Source organism: Nelusetta ayraudi, unplaced genomic scaffold, assembly GCF_046127955.1.
Source record: "Nelusetta ayraudi isolate G7.1 ecotype Tasmania unplaced genomic scaffold, CSIRO-AGI_Nayr_v1 ptg000003l, whole genome shotgun sequence".
Classification (NCBI taxonomy): domain Eukaryota; kingdom Metazoa; phylum Chordata; class Actinopteri; order Tetraodontiformes; family Monacanthidae; genus Nelusetta; species Nelusetta ayraudi.
In genome coordinates, this window is record NW_027466053.1 from 3,332,877 (window position 1) to 3,351,496 (window position 18,620).

Genomic DNA, 18,620 nt, shown 5'->3' on the forward strand with positions numbered 1-18,620 from the left:
GCGACATCAACCTTGAGTGTGGGATGGATACTATTTACGTGCGCACATGTTGTCAACCGGGGAACGAAGGAGCACAACAAGGAGACAGGCGCTGGAGAGCCGAGCAGGGTCGTTACCGGGGAGTCGGTCCGAGGACGAGGCGGAGGCAGGGTCGGAGACCGTGACAGTACCACCCCCCTCAACGGCCGGCTCCTGATGGCCTAGGTTGGTCAGGATGAGCATCGTGGAAGTCTCTGATGAGGGAGGGGTCGTGGATGGCACTTGATGGTTCCCAGGATCGCTCCTCTGGACCGTAACCCTCCCAGTCCACCAGGTATTAAAAGGGGGGAACTGCTGCTCCACCTCCCAGGTGACAGCTCCGCTGAGCAGCTCCGTGGGAATGACGGTCCTCTCCTCTGTGGCCTCCTTCTCCATTACACCAGGAGGGGGCCGAGCAGTGGTGTCCTGTTTGGGAGAATTCTGGAGAGACATCTGGGGAAAACATGCATCTTTACACTTGGGACCCCAGCCCTCCACAACCCCTAGGGTCCATTCAATGCGGGGGTTGTGGAGCTGTAGCCAAGGAAGGCCCAAAACAAGGGGATATTGGGGAGACTGGAAAATGTGGAAGGAGATTAATTCTGTGTGGTTGTCGGGGAAACTAACCTGCACTGGCTGAGAGACGTGCGTGATTTGAGTTAACAACTGTCCATCCAAAGACTGAACCCTGATGGGCTCGTCCAAGGGGTTGAGGTCCAGCTGCAGTCTCCCAGCCAGATCCTTGTCCAGCAGATTAGCGTCTGCCCCCGAGTCCACCAGAGCCGGCATCTGAACTCGCTCAGAGGATGAGACAAGTGAAATGGAACATGTTGGTCTCCCCTTGGGGGAGCTAGAATCAATGGAATGTAGACTCAGAGTCGGGAGGCTACATTTTCCTCGGGAGGGACAAGAGGCGATGAGATGTCCGGGCTGTCCGCGGTAAATACACAGGCGATGAAGGAATCTTCGCTGCCTCTCCTCCGCCGAAAGTCGAGCGCGTCCCAGCTGCATCGGCTCCTCAGCGGGTGCCGAGCAGGCGGCGGCGACCGAAGGTGGAAGACGGGACGGTGGTAAGCGTCGAGGAGGCGGACCCGGGGTCTCCTGCGAGCTGACTTGCGAGGTGAGACAATTCCATTCTGTGGAGCGATGTTCGGTCCGAATGGCGAGCGCGATTAGCTCATTCAGGGCGGACTGAAGATCACGAGCCAACAGATGAGCTTTAATCCCAGGCGAGATTCCATGGCCAGATTATACTGTCAGGTGTTGGTGGACTCAAATGCACGACAACCACTGATGCAGTTCAAGAGGTTTATTGAAGAGTCGAGGTCGGGCAGTCCAGGGTCGAGAACCAGTGCAGGCGGTGAGAGAGGCAGGCGAGATCGGCGTCGGGGAAGGGCGGAGGTCGAGGATCGGAGAGGTCGGGCAGTTGTTAACCGGGGAACGAAGGAGCACAACAAGGAGACAGGCGCTGGAGAGCCGAGCAGGGTCGTTACCAGGGAGTCGGTCCGAGGACGAGGCGTAGGCAGGGTCGGAGACGGGCTGTTGTCAACCGGGGAACGAAGGAGCACAACAGGGAGACAGGCACTGGAGAGCCGAGCAGGGTTGTTACCGGGGAGTCGGTCCGAGGACGAGGACGAGGCGGAGGCAGGGTTGGAGACGGGCTGTTGTCAACCGGGGAACGAAGGAGCACAACGAGGAGACAGGCACTGGAGAGCCGAGCAGGGTCGTTACTGGGGAGTCGGTCCGAGGACGAGGTGGAGGCAGGGTCGGAGACGGGCTGTTGTCAACCGGGGAATGAAGGAGCACAACAAGGAGACAGGCACTGGAGAGCCGAGCAGGGTCGTTACTGGGGAGTCGGTCCGAGGACGAGGTGGAGGCAGGGTCGGAGACGGGCTGTTGTCAACCGGGGAACGAAGGAGCACAACAAGGAGACAGGCACTGGAGAGCCGAGCAGGGTCGTTACCAGGGAGTTGGTCCAAGGATGAGGCAGAGGCAGGGTCGGAGACGGGCTGTTGTCAACCGGGGAACGAAGGAGTACAACAGGGAGACAGGCGCTGGACTACTGGTGCACAGCAAAACAGATAATCTGGCAATGGGGGAACACAGGAGACTGGTTAATAAAGGCAGTGCAGATCAAAGGCGAAGATTGTTGGCTATCAAAATAATAGGGGAAGATTGTTGGCTATCAATATCAAAGGGCGTTGGCTTGGAGACTAGGGGCGTTGGCTTGGAGACCGTGACAGGCGGAGCACATCAAAGATGGGGCACTCTGTTAATTTCACAGAGGTGTGCACCCTCCTTTGCACGTCATACATTTAGCAGATGTATCATTTATCTTGGTAAAGTGAAGCCACACTTTGGAGAGCCGCTGCACATTTTCCATGGCTACGTACCTATGCTAAATTTCAATGATAATGTTGGACCCGTTTCCAATCGATGCTCAATGCCCAACCCCAATGATGATGACGATAGCGAAGATGATTGTGATGTTGATATTGTGATGATGATGATGAGTTATCCTTTGATGAAACTCCTTGCAAACTGTCTCTTCGGGAGGTTGGCAAACAAGGTCAGATGGTTTTGTTGGAAATCACTGTTTGAGATCTGTTTTAACAAGAGAGTCTCCGTTTTCAACAGTCTCTATCTCCATCGCCTCCAGAGCCACTGCTGTTCACATAAACCCCATCTCACCCTCCGCCCTGCAACCTTCCGTATTATCTATGCTCATATTAACGCCTGCGAGTCCCAGCCTCCCTCAAGCAATCTGCCTCTTATCAGTCTGTCTGGTTTAGGGACATGTAAATTAGTTCACGCTCTGACTGAGTCAACCTCCAGGCAGTGTCTCAGAGATTCGGCCAGCAGAAACAGATTCATGAGGAGCTTTGGACGCCGCAGGCCTCACACAGATGTTGTTAAAGTGCAGCATTAGTGAAAGTACAATATGGGCTGTTTGCACGTCAACGAATTGGAATCTGAGTTTCGACAAAATTGAAGAAAGTGAAAAATATATTGCTGCATCTGTTCTGGGAGGCAAACATTTACCAATTTTGAAGGTTGTATGAATTGCTTGCAGTAGAGGTACAAACCTCCCTTTATTTTATTTTTCAATTGTTTTACATTTTTTACTGGAGCTGTTGTCACATGTGAATCATGGGCTCAATTCAGGGTCTGCACCCTTCGAAACGAGCGTCCTCAGTCTGAAGGAAGCGTCCTTCAGACCCGGCCTAGAAGGACGGACCAAACCCTGCCTCCCCGTAACCACACGGGACGGTCTAGCCTCCGGCGTATTTCCTTGTTGCGTCACCGCTGTTCCCTCCTGCTGGCCAACTCCGGAAGTGACGTTTTTATAGCATCAAGCTAACCATTGGTTCGCCATCTAATGATGATATTGTTTGATATTCAAATAAATAAAAACACGATGTTAAAACTGCATATTTTATGTGAAATTTCAATACTTAAATTAATATGAAGTGTCTTTGCCAGTAGACGCTGCTAATTTCAGCTGACTTCCCAAGATCTCACAATGCTTTGCAGCAGCATGCAAAGCATCATGGGATACATAAGTACGCGAAGGATAGTAGTGGTGCATCCTTGGAATCGGCTAAAACGAGGGCGCATTCCGAGTACGCATTTTGAACATCCTAAGCACCCTTGGGAATTGGGACAAGAACTTCGCACAGTGCTATGACGCAACTTCCTTTCAAAATACGTACTTCAAGGATGCAGACCCTGAATTGAGACAGTGTAAAGGAAAGCCAGGATCCAGTTGCAGACTCAGAAGTGTTCATGTTTATTCAAAAAAACAAAACTGAAAATTATCCTCACAGGAAAAAAAAAACTTGAAACCAGTGACCATTCGAGCGCCTGCCAAGGAAAAAGTAACAAAATAACAAGAACAAAAAACAGCGCGAGGAGCAAAAACTCTAGAATAAACTGAAAATGTCCAGGAGTGCACGGGCAACGCTGAAAATACGGAGTGGGAGGCAAGGCAGGTTCTCATGAGAGTTGCCGGGAGCCGAGGGCATGCAAGTGTGGCACAGGAGAATGGTTGGCAGTGGCTTAGTAGCCAGGCTGATTGCAGGGAATCAGGAACAGGTGAGAACAATGTGGCTGCAGCTGAAAACCAGCTTTGCCCCTTCACACTGCCCTAAGAGAGAGAGAGAGATGAGTCAGAGGTAAACTGGATGCTCAATGAAGCAAGGCAAAAAATAAACAAAACCAAACCCTAACAACTGTCAGTCATTCAGTCACATCTGCATATCTTCATGATACTGACATGATGTAAATATTGTGATAATGTTGTGTCTCAGATTCCTTGAAATAGTAAAATTCAGTGATAATTTGTTTCACAGCTACAAAGAAATGATTTCAGAGAATCCAGCAGCTCAATGCAGTTTAAAACACCATGAAATCAAACGTGTACAGTGCAAACTGCACCTGCAGAGAATTTGCTGTAAAGCGCCGGTACGTTGCAAAAGAGAAAAAAAAAAAACAAGGGTACCTGCACCACATTAACGGAATCATGGCAGTTTTTAAACAAGATGACACCAAATCTCAATATTGTGACATGACAACTGTCGCAACATGAGACACGAGCTGTCGTCTGGCTATCGTTTGTGTCAGTGGTAGAAAGTGGGCGGTCCACATGTCTGAGGCAAACACTCTGAACGTGTTAAAAGTGGGCGAAGACGAGAGAACGAATGGTGACTGGACTAATATAGAAGTGGCAGCATTTGCCTGTAGACCAAAGAAGTTCCCAGTACAATACACACACACACACGTGTATATATATATATATATGTATATATATATATATACATATATACATGTATACGACTCCTATATAGACATCACTAAACTCCAGCTACGCCTACAAGTTTATGGGCATTTTCACTTGAAATGATACCAAATCAGACTAAATGGACAATGAGCCAATTGGCTGAATTTCTTTAACAGTCAGTTTTGACCAACAGAAAAATTGTAACCAGTTTGAAACTGTGTTGATTCAGGGCTCCTCCCCCTTTTATTGTCAACCAGTCAATTTTTAGTGCTTTTTACAACCAACTTTGGGAGGCCCCTTTGCTGGCCAAAACAACAGAATGCAGGTTTTTGGTACTTAGGCAATTTTTTGAAACCAGAATCTCTGTTGGCCCTTAATGCGGCAAAACATTAAACAGGAGGTACAGATGAAGGATGGGGGAATGTGGCCAGTTTTGCAAGCGTCTCTACTGTTGAAACGCAGAAGCGGGCGGCTGCGTCTCGCAATCGTCCTTCCTGAGTCTCCACAACGACACCCTGCAGGTTGCGCCGGCTCCTACCGCCGCTTCCTCTCCCATACTTCCACGTTGATCTCAGAATTCAATTTCTGGCAATGATTCAAAGGCTACTGCAGACCACCAGCTGCCTAGTGGTGTCTGGTGGTCCTTTTTCTCCTTCAACACCATGGCCCATTCTAGACAGTTGCAAGAATGAAAAGGAAGGAAAAAAAATCGAATGATTGACCTTCCAGTTATTTAGCGGTGCGCTAGTAATAACTGTTGCTCTTGCTGTTGCCGACAAAAATAATCTTCCATCATGTTTGAAAAGGGCCCCTGGCTCACCGCCGTATGGCCCTTGGCTGAGTGATTTCTGTGAAACAGTGTTGGCATAGCAGCCTCCTGTTTTGCAGAGACTCTCAAAAATTAGCTGGGGCTCATTATGCACAGCAGGAGATTTTTTTTTTTTTAATTCGTCTACAGCAGTGGCAGCAGGATCAATCTATTCCACCTCCGTCTTCTCCCCCTCCCTCCCTTCATCCTGGTAGCGGTTGAGCCTCATTAAGATGTTACGACCGCCATTTCCAGACGTTTCCCTTTCGTCAATCACACTGGAGACAAGGCCGCTAAGTGGTGGCAGCTCAAGTCGACTCTGATTGGTCGGCTGTCGAGCTGATGTCCTCTTTTGTTCTGTCGCTCTGCCTTTTTATCTTCTCCTCTTTCTCTCTTATCACTGGGCCTCTATTCCTCGCCGCCAATCGCTAACCCCCTCTTCCCCCCTCTTTTCCCCCTCTCCTCTCTGTCTCCCCCTTTCAGAGGGAAATCTGTATTCTGCCATGTCATCGGTCTCGGGACACGCCGGATCCATCCGCCGCACGTTTGGCTCCCAGAAGCTCCTGAAGACGGAGAATGTCTGGCTGCAGAGTGAGTAGAAGGAGAAGAGGGGGAGGGAGAGGAGGGGAGAAAGCAGTGGCCGCATGCTTTCGCCTATTGTGCATCATGAAAAAAAAAAAAACACACAGAATCAAATGTTAAGCCCTGAAATCTCACCGCCAGACCCGCAGTTTGCCGGTGCGGCCGTCATCCCATCGGCCCAGAAGTTCAAGGAGGAGATCTACTTCTTCTTTAGCGAGTTCAACAAGACGGCCCGAGTGGACGAGGAACCGTACAGGGCTCGAATTGGGCGCATCTGCATGGTAACAAGGAGTCCCGCCACCAGGTTTCTTTTTCCAGCAGGAAGTCTCTCAGAGCGGCCAGCTGTTCCAGCGGCTTGTCAAAGACATAGTTAAATAAGTAAAAAAAAGAGCAGTGAATTAATCGAAGAAAGTGAATGAGGAGGATTGATGTGAGAGGTTTATAGGTTTGACATTCATTTAAAGAAAAGAAAAAAAAAACTTACTGCACTCACAGATTCAAAAGAATTTTTAAGATCATTTTAGTCGTTCCAAACACTTTAAGACCTTGATAAGAATAAAAGATGGATAGATAGATAGATAGATAGATAGATAGATAGATAGATAGATAGATAAATATTTTTTCAGCCGTATCCACAGGTTTGAAACAAGTGTTGTTGTTTTTTTGACCCTTGACCAATGAGCTTCTTCCCACCCCCCTCTGACTCCCAGGTGGACGAGGGAGGCATCAGGAACCTGCTGGCTGACTCCTGGACCACCTTCATGAAGGCCCGAGTCATGTGCGGCGCCGGAGACACGCAGCAGCAGTACAACAACTTGAGGCAGGCGGTGGTGCTGACGGCAAAGGACCGCCGGGCCGGCGTCCTCTACGGACTCTTCTCTAATGCCTGGTGAGTCACGGTGTCGAGCGGCGGAGGAAGAGGCAGGCTGTCGCGGCAGAACCTCAGAAGTGGTAGGGAATCAGCCCTCACGGTCGTGTGAACTGCTGTTTGCTTAAAAAACAAACAAAAAAAAAATTCTAAATAAACAATGCACACACAAGACACACACCCATGCTGGAAAATCTACCGTGAAGTGAAGAAAATGTTTACGTCTGATTTTCCGGGCTGATGGCTTTGCTGATGACAGTCTGCGGGTCACACTTTAATTATTGTTTAATCTGACCCATGTTTTTTGTAAGTCTAAAGGGTCTTACAGGTTAAACATTGAAGTCACATGATTGGCATCCTGTGGCGACATGGCTAGGCTGCATGAAATTAGCAGTCTTTTGCCACTATCACATTCAAGCGTCTACATCAACCAACCAGAAGACAAGGAAAATCTTAATTAGTTTTAGTGAAAAGAAGAACAAGATATTTGTTACAGAGATCTGATGTAGAGATCTCTGGAGTCGAGTCCTGGCCGTCGCCAGAGTCAGACTGACTCCTTTCTGCCAAGAAAGTCTTTAAATGCAAAGACAAACAATTTGACTCCTGATTTGAATGTCTTCTGCAGTGTCGTCCTTTGATTGGCTGTCCATTCTTCTCCCTTTGGTTGCTGGGTGTTAATGTCATTGTTTTTGAATGAGGAAGCAGGTCCTTATTTGGCATCCTTATATAGCAACATTCAATACATTTATACATTCAAGTCAATATAATAATTCCAACATATAAATGTAATCTTACCAATGTTATAGCACAATATGCTATGATGCAAGATGTTGAATGTCTGATTCCAACACCAACCAAATCTAACAGCCAACAGACCGACCAACCAAATAATGATGCACAACTTTTTTCAGCGTGCATTTTCATTGTCAACTGTGCAAAATTTTATATGTCCCCACGTTTATTATGATAATTAAATCATAATTGCTACAGCTATTTCTTTTTATAATATACCACATTAAATTTACTCATTACAACAGCAATGACAAGCTTGTAAACTGACTGACCGACATTCGCCGAACTGGTTAGGAGTGAGTGCGGCGTGAAACAGATGCTGGTGTCAGACCGCTGGGACCAGACAAACTAAACACACTGAAGACACACACGAACTAGACACACAATGTAACAACGAATAGGTGCAGAAACACTCTCAAAATATCCAGGTCATCTGAGAAGAAAACCTACCCATCTGCCTGGATGGGACGTGTCACTTTCAGCTGGTAATAAATGACAGACCCAAATTGGCAGTGTGATGGGGGGGGTGGTGTCATGGACGCCTGCTGCCTCCGCTGGGTCCTCTGGCCTAGATGGCGACTCTTCAGTTCAGATCAGTGTGTGAGGACTCAGCTGAGCTGGCCTGCATTCACTGCTGGCTCAAACCCTGCAAGGGGGAGGAGTTGGCTTTTTACTGGCTCCTCCCACAGGACTGAAGAATGGCTGATTGGCTGTGTGGGTAAGTGTGTGTGAGAGTGGATTGTTGTTTGTCTTTCTGCAAAAGCAATGGATGGATGGATGGATGGACAAATTGTTGAATTAATGGGTGGATATATGGCTGGATCGTTGGATGGGTGAGTGGAGGGATGATGGATGAACAGGTGGCTGAATGGCTAGATGGATGATGGTTGGATGAATGGATAGATAGATGGATTATGGATGTATGGTTTTATGGATAAATCGATGGGTTGGTGGGTGGTTAGATTGATGGATGAGGGATGTGGTTGGATGAATGATAGTTGGATGATGGATGGATTGTTGAATTATGGTAGGCTGGATGAATAGAAGATGGTTGGATGAATGGATGAATAGATGGATTATGGAGGGATGGATGACGGTTTTATGGATGAACTGATGGGTTGGTTAAAGGTTAAACATCCAGGAGAATGTGAAATCAGTCCTTTGCATTTGACCCATCCTCTGAGGGAGTGGCGGGCAACAGCGGTGCCGTGACCAGGAATCATTGGGTGATCTAATTCCTCCAAGTACAACCCCGAATACTGAGTGCCAACCATGGATGGTTGGCACTCATGGTTGGATGAGGGATGTGGTTCGATGATGGATGGATTTACAATGGCTGAATGGACAGACAAATGAATGAGAGAATGAAATGATGATGGATGGATGGATGGAGACTCCCTGGTTTTGACTCCTCCCCCTCCCCTGCTGCCTCCTCCAGGGGCCGAACAGTGATCTGTGCCTACTCCATCGAGGACATCGACCAGGCCTTCTCCACCTCCAAGCTGAAGGGCTACAGCAGTCCCTTCATCGGCACTCGGCCCGGGATGGTAAGAAAAGACGACATCACAACACTGTGTGCTGTTTATTTTTTTCACGCTTCCAAAGTCACAAGTTAATAAGACAGAACGCAATATTGAGCGTTTTGTCCGAGGGGCCTATTGTTTATTCAGGAGGCTGAACTGATTAAATCCCTTCTTTTTCTTCTTCCTATTGTTCTCCTCCTCCCCCACAAGTGTGTCCGCAAGAACCTGACGGCGGGAAGTTCCAATGATATCAAGAACCTGGGCGTGATCCGCTACCACCCGGAGATTGAGGATGTGATCCGGGCGGTGGGCGTGGCCCCGCTGGACCTGCCCACTGACGACCAAATCACGCACACTGTGGCCGACATCGTCCTGGCGGTCAACGATGAGCACTACAGTGTGCTGTACCTGGGGACAGGTACATGTGTGTGTGTGTGTGTGTGTGGGTGTGCGGTCGTGTTGTGTCTTTTTGTGTCTGGTCGACAGATGATTCAATTCAATTTCAAGTCTGAGTTGTTATTTTATTAATAGACTGAATGGACCAATCAGAGTCCACCACAGCTTTTCAGTGCACTTAAAGACCACAAGCGTGTGTCTTTAAGTGTGTGGATGTTAAACCCTTGTTTACAGTACCCCACCACCACAGCTGCCACCCCACCCTGCTTTAGCAGATGGATGTTGACTGATGTTTTGTTGTTGGGGCCTCCCTCATGTTTGGAGATGGTCTCAGAGTGCGGAGCTGACACCTGGCTGCTAGATGTGGTGGTCAGTAGCTAGCCCTGAGAGAGAGGTATCCATCTGACCTTTTGTGACATCACACCTGAATTCCCTGTGCTAGTCAAGTGTGTGAACGAACAAGCTGCGGACTCGCTCATTATTGGATGAAAAATAGGAAAGAGCCACACAGCATCGTTTTGCATTAAGGAACAAACAGGGACGAGTGTCAGGATGGAATGGGGTCAAAGCAGCGGCTGGAGTCAGGCAAGCTGGTGGCAGCTGAATCAGCAACTGGAGTCGCGGGGTTGCCGTCGTCTGGACTGCCGACATGGAGTCAGGACCAGGCGTCGAGCTGGCCGCCGGCAGGGAATGAGGGTCAGGCATCGGACGGACCTCCGACAGGTCGGGATCAGGAACAGACGTCGTACCGACCTCCGACAGGGAACCAGGAACAGGTGTCAGCCGGGGCGTCGACGAGGAGCCTCTGGCTGGTGTCGGTCGGGCCGCCGACAGGGAACTGCTGGCTGGTGGCAAGGAGCGCCAATTTCACCGAGACTAAGGGCCAATTCCAATTCCTCCCTTAACTCCTCAATCTCAACCCTCGCCCTTAACCCTCGATCTTTGGCCCTCAATCTTGGCCCTCAAAAACAAGTGTAAGGGCCTAGAAATGGGACACCCCTTAAGTGCAGTTACGTCTTCAGACTGTGGGGGGCGGCCTTACGCCAAAGCTACGTCCAGTCTGTCAAGAAGATGACGACGACGACGAAGGAGAAGAAGAAGACAACGAAAAAGAAGAAGTCCACACAACGATGTACACAAGTAACGTGAAGCCTGGACTGCTGGTCCGGTTGACAAACCTCGTAAAGTAAAAAAAAATAAATGTTACGCAACAGTGTCAAAAATCCATAAAAAGTCTTAAACTTAGACAATAAAATGGTTTCATAATATTTATATCTTTATTAACTAAGAAAATACTTCCATTTGTAGATCACTTTTACATCGCCATCTTTTTCGAAGATGTCTTGGCGAAAATACGCAATGCCTTCTGGGTAGCCCTTACTGCCAAGGGTGGTGCCGGAGAATCTCAATATTGAGGGCGATACAGCCCTTAAACTCGTCCCTCAACTTGACGTTCTTAGAATCGGGACAGAACTTGCACCTCGCGGGAGCGCGCATTTTTGAGATTGAAGGTTGAGATTGAGGGTTAAGGGAGGAATTGGAATTCACCCTAAGACTGATGATAGGCCTGCTGGACACTCCTTGGAATTCATAGTGCCAGGCGTGTGCAGTAAAAGGGGTTGTGAGTAGCCGACGTTAGGGGAGGCACCTTCCTGGCCTCGTACAGAGAGGCCTGCCAGGAAAAATACTCAAAAAGAGTCATTGGCCTACTCTTCTTTGATGTTCCTCTGTCCGCTGGGTCCATTTGTGGTTGGATCTTTCTGTCAGGACAGGCAAGTGGAGGCAGGATCCAGAGACGGACCACTCAGGTTTTGCAGGGGGGAAAAAAAGTATATTTTTTGAGTATAAACAAAAAACAAACTAAGGCAGTCCATTAATGTAACTATTAACAAAAACCAAACTGGGAGACATAACAGAAAAAACGACAAGGTGAGTAAAAAAGATCTAGTAACAAAGAAAAAACAGATCTGAAAGCAACTGAACACTAAGACTGTGAACCTGAACAGAAAAAAAACAAAGACAAAGGGAGACAAGTGGACTATTTATACACTGGGGGCAGCGGGGCACACAGGAAGTAAAACTAAAGATGCTGACAGAATAAACAGACTTCCAAATAAAACATGAAATACACAGAACATGGCAATGACTGAGGGAGTGAGTGATCTAAAGATATATTGGACAAGTTGGATGTGGGAGAAAATGTAATTTAGGTGACAAACACGGTAGACGGATGGATGCAAATGTGATTTTCCTCACATAGCCAGCCAGATTTGAGCCGCAGCCGCTACTGAGGCGCTGAGCCATGCAGCAATGACGGCACGAGGCACAAACCAGTTCCTCATTCAGGACTGCTCAGCGTTGCAGGCCTGTTCTAAAAATAGCACAACAACTGGAGACAGCGTTTTCACTAAAACTGCAAAGACCAAAACGGCACATTTTCGAAAAGGAGGTCCGTTAACTTAGAACTCACAGGACCCTGCAAGGTTGATTCTGCTGTCCTCAGGCAGAGTTCATAGAACCTGACAACACAAGCTTGCTGAAATATTGGATAGGTAGATTGATGGATTGGATAAAACGTATACCATAATATGTAACAATGGCAGCAGCGCAACCAAGTGGATAAAATATGATGTGAAAATAACTATGGAGAATAGCTTTATTATCACGTTCATGGAAAAATTTACTTTTCTGAGTATGTTTAGGCCAGCAGAGAAAGGGCCAATTCCAATTCCTCACTTAACTCCTCAATCTCAACCCTCGCCCTTAACCCTCAATCTTTGGCCCTCAATCTTGGCCCTCAAAAATAAGTGTAAGGGTTTAGAAATGGGACACCCCTTAAGTGCAGTTAGGTCTTCAGACTGTGGGGGGCGGCCTTACGCCAAAGCTACGTCCAGTCAGTCAAGAAGACGACGACCGAAGAAGAAGGAGAAAAAGAAGAAGACAACGAAAAAGAAGAAGTCCTCCGTTGCTACACAACGATGTACACAAGTAACGTGAAGCCAGGACCGCCGGATGCGCACCACGTTTTTTCACATGGTATTTTCTTGTTAAGTAGTTCACAGTCCTACACCTATTCCTTACTAGCCATTGGTGTGTGAATGTGTGTGTGAATAGGTGAATGAGAGGCCTTTGTACATCGCTTTGGGGTACCATGAAGGTGCTAGAAAATTGCTATATAAGTACAGTCCATTTACTTCATTGTACTAGAAAAAAAACCCAAAAAACAAAAAACAACAAATGTAGTCTGATTTTCATTTAATTATTTTTCTCAGCCAGAGTGAATTTTCTGCTGCTGCTGTTTCCAGTTACATGTTTCATTACTTCGCTATGGCCTCCTGTTTTTTCAGTCACAGCTGCATGCCGAATGTAGCTCCGCCTCTTCACCCCAAACGGAACATCGTACAACATATAATAATAAAACTTTTTTTAATCTTGTGCAGGAGTTGTGTAGTTCTGGCTTGTTGGCACCAGTGGGCTCATGTACGAAAATGTACGTGGATATCTTCCTGAATCAAAGACAGAAAACTACTTTTGTCCAAAAAAATCTGGATGTTCAAAACGTTGCTTGAATCCATGCATGTTTCGTTTGTGCATCCCAATCATCGAAGAACTGAGAACATGCGCCCCGCTTCTTCCTTGGAACCCCTCTGTATAGATATGCATATATATATCGAAATTAACTGTGTAGCTTGGAATTTCTTTCATTCTACAAATAATCTTAACATGAAAAACAAAAGCTGGAAACAATTCAAAACGAAGTAGATACTCGGAAAAATATTTAAATATCTCCGTGACAGGCCTAGTTAATTAATGGGCTCCATCATATCTTCGTTCTCCACTCTGTCAGACTGCAGTGTCATCAGCCTCGTCTTCCAAAGGAAGCCACAGTCAAATCAGGGCAATCAAACAAAAGCGTATTACACTGTATGCACAATTATTAGGCAAGTGACTATTTTGACTATATCATCATTTTATCCTTAATTTCCAACCCCAAACTGTATAAACTTGAATGCTAAGAGGATATAATGCATATTAGATGATGTGTATTTGTGTAACAAGGGAGGGTGTGGCCTAAGGAGACCAACGCCCTATATCAAGGTGTGCATAATTATTAGGCAGATTCTTCTCCTCAGGAAAAATGGGCCAAAAAAGAGATTTGACTGACTCTGAAAAGTCAAAAATTGTAAAAAAAAAAAAAAAAAGTCTTTCAGAGGGATGCAGCACACTTGAAATATCTAAGATATTGGGGCGTGATCACAGAACCATCAAACGTTTAGTAGCAAATGGTAAACAGGGTTGCAAGAAATGTGTTGAGAAGAAAAGATACAAATTAACTGCAAAAAATTGAAAAGAATCAAACTTGAAGCCACCAGGAACCCATTATCCTCCAGTTCTGCAATATTTCACAACTGCAACCTACCTGGAGTGTCAAGAAGTACAAGGTATTTAGTTCTCAGAGACATGGCCAAGGTAAGACAGGCTGAAACCCGACCACCTCTGAACAAGACACACAAGTTGAAACGTCAAGAATGGGCCAAGAAATATCTGAAGACAGATTCTTCAAAGGCTTTGTGGACTGATGAGATGAGAATGACTCTTGATGGACCAGATGGATTAGCCTGTGGTTGGATCAGTAATGGCTACAGAGCACCACTTCGACTCAGATGCCAGCAAGGTGGGGGTGGGGTACTGGTATGGGCAGGTATTGTTAAAGATGAGCTAGTTGGACCTTTTTGGGTTGAAAATGGACTCAAAATCAACTCTCAGACCTACTGGCAATTTTTAGAAGACACTTTCTTCAAGCAGTGGTACAGGAAAAAGTCTGCATCTTTCAAGAAGACTTTGATTTTTAAGCAAGACAATGCTCCATCACATGCATCAAAGTATGCCACTGTGTGGCTGGCCAGTAAAGGCCTTAAAGATGAAAAACTAATGACATGGCCCCCCTTTTCACCTGACTTAAACCCTATTGAGAACTTTTGGGCCCTTCTTAAGCAGGACATTTAAGGTAAGGTAAACAGTGCACCTCTCTGAACAGTGTTTCGGCGGCTGCACAAAAAGTTGATTCTGACCAGATCAAGAAACTGACTAACTCTGCAAATGGAAGGCTTGTGAATGTTATTGAAAAGAAGGGTGGCTATACTGGTGACTGGGTTTTGTTTTTTTATTATTATTCGGGACTGAGCCTTAGCGAAGGCCTGCTCTCATTATTATTATTATTATTATTATTGTTGTTATTATTATTTATTATTATTATTATTATTATTATTATTATTAATAATAATTTTTTTAATTTATGAAATGTTTATTTGTTAATTTTGATATTGTTTTATTATTCTCACTTTAACAGGTAAAAATAAACAAGTGAGATGGGAAAATGTTTGTTTTTTATTTAGTTGCGTAATAATTGTGCACACTAATAGTTGCCGAATAATGGTGTATATAAAGATATTCTCATAAGAAAGCCAGAACTTCACTTTTACTACTTAAATGTTCAGGTTTGATGATTTGTTCACATTTTGGATTGACCAAAAGCACTCTAGATGTACAATAGCAAAATTAATCCTCAAAAATACAACTTGCCTAATAATTGTGCACACGGTCTAGATTCGACATTAGGTGGAAAATATATTACTGGCTTCCATTGAGTAATTCTACAGGTCACCAACATGGATTGCACTATAAATGCTACAGAGCGCCGGCAAAAATCAAGTCACTAAACATTATGCACGTCTTTAATTTGCGTACTTTGGGCTACTAAACACCCAAAGAAATTCAGAGGCTTTTTAAAAAAGTTCTGAATAGTTTGCCCCGACAAAAACAGTCCAGGCAATTAATGACTGACCAAAGAGATGAGACACATGATGCGCATCCAGCAAGTTTTGATTTGTTTTTTTATTTATTTTTAAAGAAAAACATTGTGATGATGTTTCAAATAAAACAACTACATGAGATGAATTACTTGCAGCTTTTGTTATCATAAAATGCCTAAAGACAACTGGCGACGACGAGCTCCTCTTTTTGGTTCATAGACAAAATGTTGGCAAAAAAACACAGGGAATGGTGTTAGCAAAATTCCAGGCAATAATATGAAAGCAAAATTCAAATAAAACATAAAACAAAAACATCAAAAATAAGTTTGGGCAATATTATTTTCTTCACATAGCCTTCTCATTTTTCCAGGGGTTTTATCGAGACTACGAATTCACTTTTTAGTCACCAAAGAGTGAACAATTGAGCACCATGCCTTGAGACTGGCTTCACTCAGGCTACAACAGGTTTTTGTGAGTACATACCTTTTGTACTTGAGGCTCCAGGCTAAGAAATCTGTTTGGCCTGTCTGATAATCAGCGGCAGCCTGTGGCTCCCACTTCAGAACCTGCTTCAAGCCTCTAGGAAAATCTCCATGGCAACCAAGTGTGTGTGTGTGGGTGGGTGGGTGGGTGGGTGTATGTGTATTTGTGTGTGCGTTTGAGCACACAGTAAGATGAGAGGGAACATTGTGGCAGCCCACTTGAATGCTGCTGCAGCACCTCCTGTTTCCTCTTCACATGCTATAAAGCTATTCAGTGTCGGCTCTGCTGAGGATGAGGATGTGCTCCGCTCAGAGGAGGAAACTGAGGAGTCGAAGTCAAAGCTCAGAAAATCTCTGATGTTCCTGTGAATCCCTGTAGCACATCCTCCTCCACCCCCACCTTCCCACCACTGCTTCCTTTTTCCTTCACCCTCATCACCTTCAATGTTCATCAGCAGATGCAGCGAGACACTGAAGTGATTTGGTCTTCACACTGCAGGTGTCTCAGGCATCTCCGGCCTGATGACTGATGGAATCACCACCGAGCCAACGTTCCCTATGGCGTCGCTCTTGTACCATGATGGAACTTCCGGTATATTCCCTGCAAAGCCCAGGAGCTACAGGGGATACCATTTAAAAAAAAACAAAAAAAACAAAACATAAAAATAACAATCTCCATGCGCTGTGGGTGAAATTAGTTTGGAGAAATATATTTGTTGCAGCGTTCAACCCAAATGTTATTGGGTTACACCTGCCAGCGCAGCGTCGTCGAGGTTAATCAATTGATCGAACTGATTCTGATTGGTTGTTCTTCCCCCATTCTGGTGGGGAAACCAAACAGCTGATGCTCTCCACTGCCCTCTTCCAGTGCATTTGCAGGATTTTTCGACTGTGGAACAACATGCCACAGCCAAGAGAACCCACATAAAAAGGTTCTGGATTCCACAGCTGATTGTTCCCTGCCGTCCTCTTGACTTTCAAGTGTCCTCTGTCTTGATTAATCGTCATTAATCAACTGCTGCTGCTCCTTGATTTGAGAAGCACTCTGATAATAAATCTCAGCAGGACTCTGATGCCCGGTTCCAGTAATGGGCAGTAGTGTGCTAGAAGTAGAGCCGCTACTAGAGCTAACTACATTTTCCAGTAGTGCCACGGTAGTGCCGCTCCTTTTGAACCAAATAGCTTTTTCTGTAGTGCCGCTATTTTTAGACTCCAGTAGCGACGTAGCGTCACTCAGACACTACGCATTACTGTCGATGAGAAAACTGTCTGCTGAATAAAGATATGTGGGGGAAAAAATAATCCACGATGATTGGTTGGTTTATATATGATGATTATGTCAACTCATGATTGGGTAAGCTTACCGCAGCCCTCTGGTTTACATTAGACGCGAACGGCTCCGCGACGGTCGACAAGCGCTTCTGCTCAGCTGCTGTTGACTTCTATTGAACTCCTTCTACTTCTCCACTTCAATTTCGATCAATTTTACATCGTCCATCTTGACTTCACAACAAATCCTCTCTGCCTCTTCTCTCTCTCGCTCTTTCTCTGTTTGTTTGTGACACCCAAAACCCCACCCCCGGCCCCGTAGCCAGCCCACTCCGTTGCTCACTTTCACGTGTGCGTGTTTCATCTCTCTCACACTCTGATACAAGATACTGACAAATATAACATACACTATATAATACTACATAATATGATCTAATTTATAAGCGTTATTTTATTTTGAAAATCGCATTATTTTGAAAATTAACCAGATTTTCTCGTTTCTCTTTGAGCAACTTCCTGTCCAGTTGATACAGATTGCTCACCCGCTCGCACACAAAACAGAGCAGACACCGAAACAATGGCATGGCGCGAGCCACGAGGGGAGGTGTGCACCACTTTGCGTCTGGTGTGAACTACTACATTGGTTAACATAGGCGCTGAATGGAAGGAGTCTTTGCTTAATGGCGCTTCCGCATCCAGTGTGAACCGGGCATGAGACCTTTCCAAATTAAATCCACTGGAGTTTTTTTCAACAGCAGGCAAATTTAAAAACCCACTTTAAAGTTCATTTGGCGTCCTGCTTGATGATTTTTTTTGGTTTGAGCTTTATGGGAGCTGATGGCTCATTGACCTCTCGATTCTCGTGGTTCAAGTGGAGCGACTAGACGCCTGCGGTGGCGGCTAGCCGTGCACGAGGGCCCCTGAGAGAGCATGAATCATCAATCTCAAGGCCCTGCACACTGGGGAGCCCAGCCCACAGAGTCATTGGGTACAGACAGGCAGCCAGACAGGCAGAGCTGAGGGACAGAGCCGTTTCCCGACTTCCAGTCAGATTAAGAACTAAACTGGAAACCGTCTGTCTGGTCTCCCAGGGACCCTTTCCACCGTCTTCCTCCTTCTTTGATCGTTTGCCAGGTGCTTTTTTGTATTTTTTTTTTTTTTTTTGCGCATTTGCAATCATCATCATCATCATCATAAGCCCAGTGTAAAATTTGACAGGGCAGTATGATACCCGAAGGATAAAGGGTGAATTCCAATTCCTCCCTTAACCCTCAATCTCAACCCTCAAT

The 18,620-nt window shown here is 45.9% G+C and overlaps 1 protein-coding gene across 2 annotated transcripts in view; it reads left to right on the forward strand.

The window, feature by feature from the left end:
* Positions 1-18,620, forward strand: part of LOC142890440 (semaphorin-7A) — a 59,778-nt gene that overhangs the window by 21,017 nt on the left and 20,141 nt on the right. For both annotated transcript variants that reach the window (XM_076029475.1, XM_076029485.1), the window contains 5 exons: positions 6,090-6,197; positions 6,330-6,469; positions 6,899-7,077; positions 9,287-9,395; positions 9,582-9,789. In XM_076029475.1, coding sequence (XP_075885590.1) covers positions 6,090-6,197; positions 6,330-6,469; positions 6,899-7,077; positions 9,287-9,395; positions 9,582-9,789 — 744 coding nt within the window. The remainder of the gene's footprint in view (positions 1-6,089; positions 6,198-6,329; positions 6,470-6,898; positions 7,078-9,286; positions 9,396-9,581; positions 9,790-18,620) is intronic.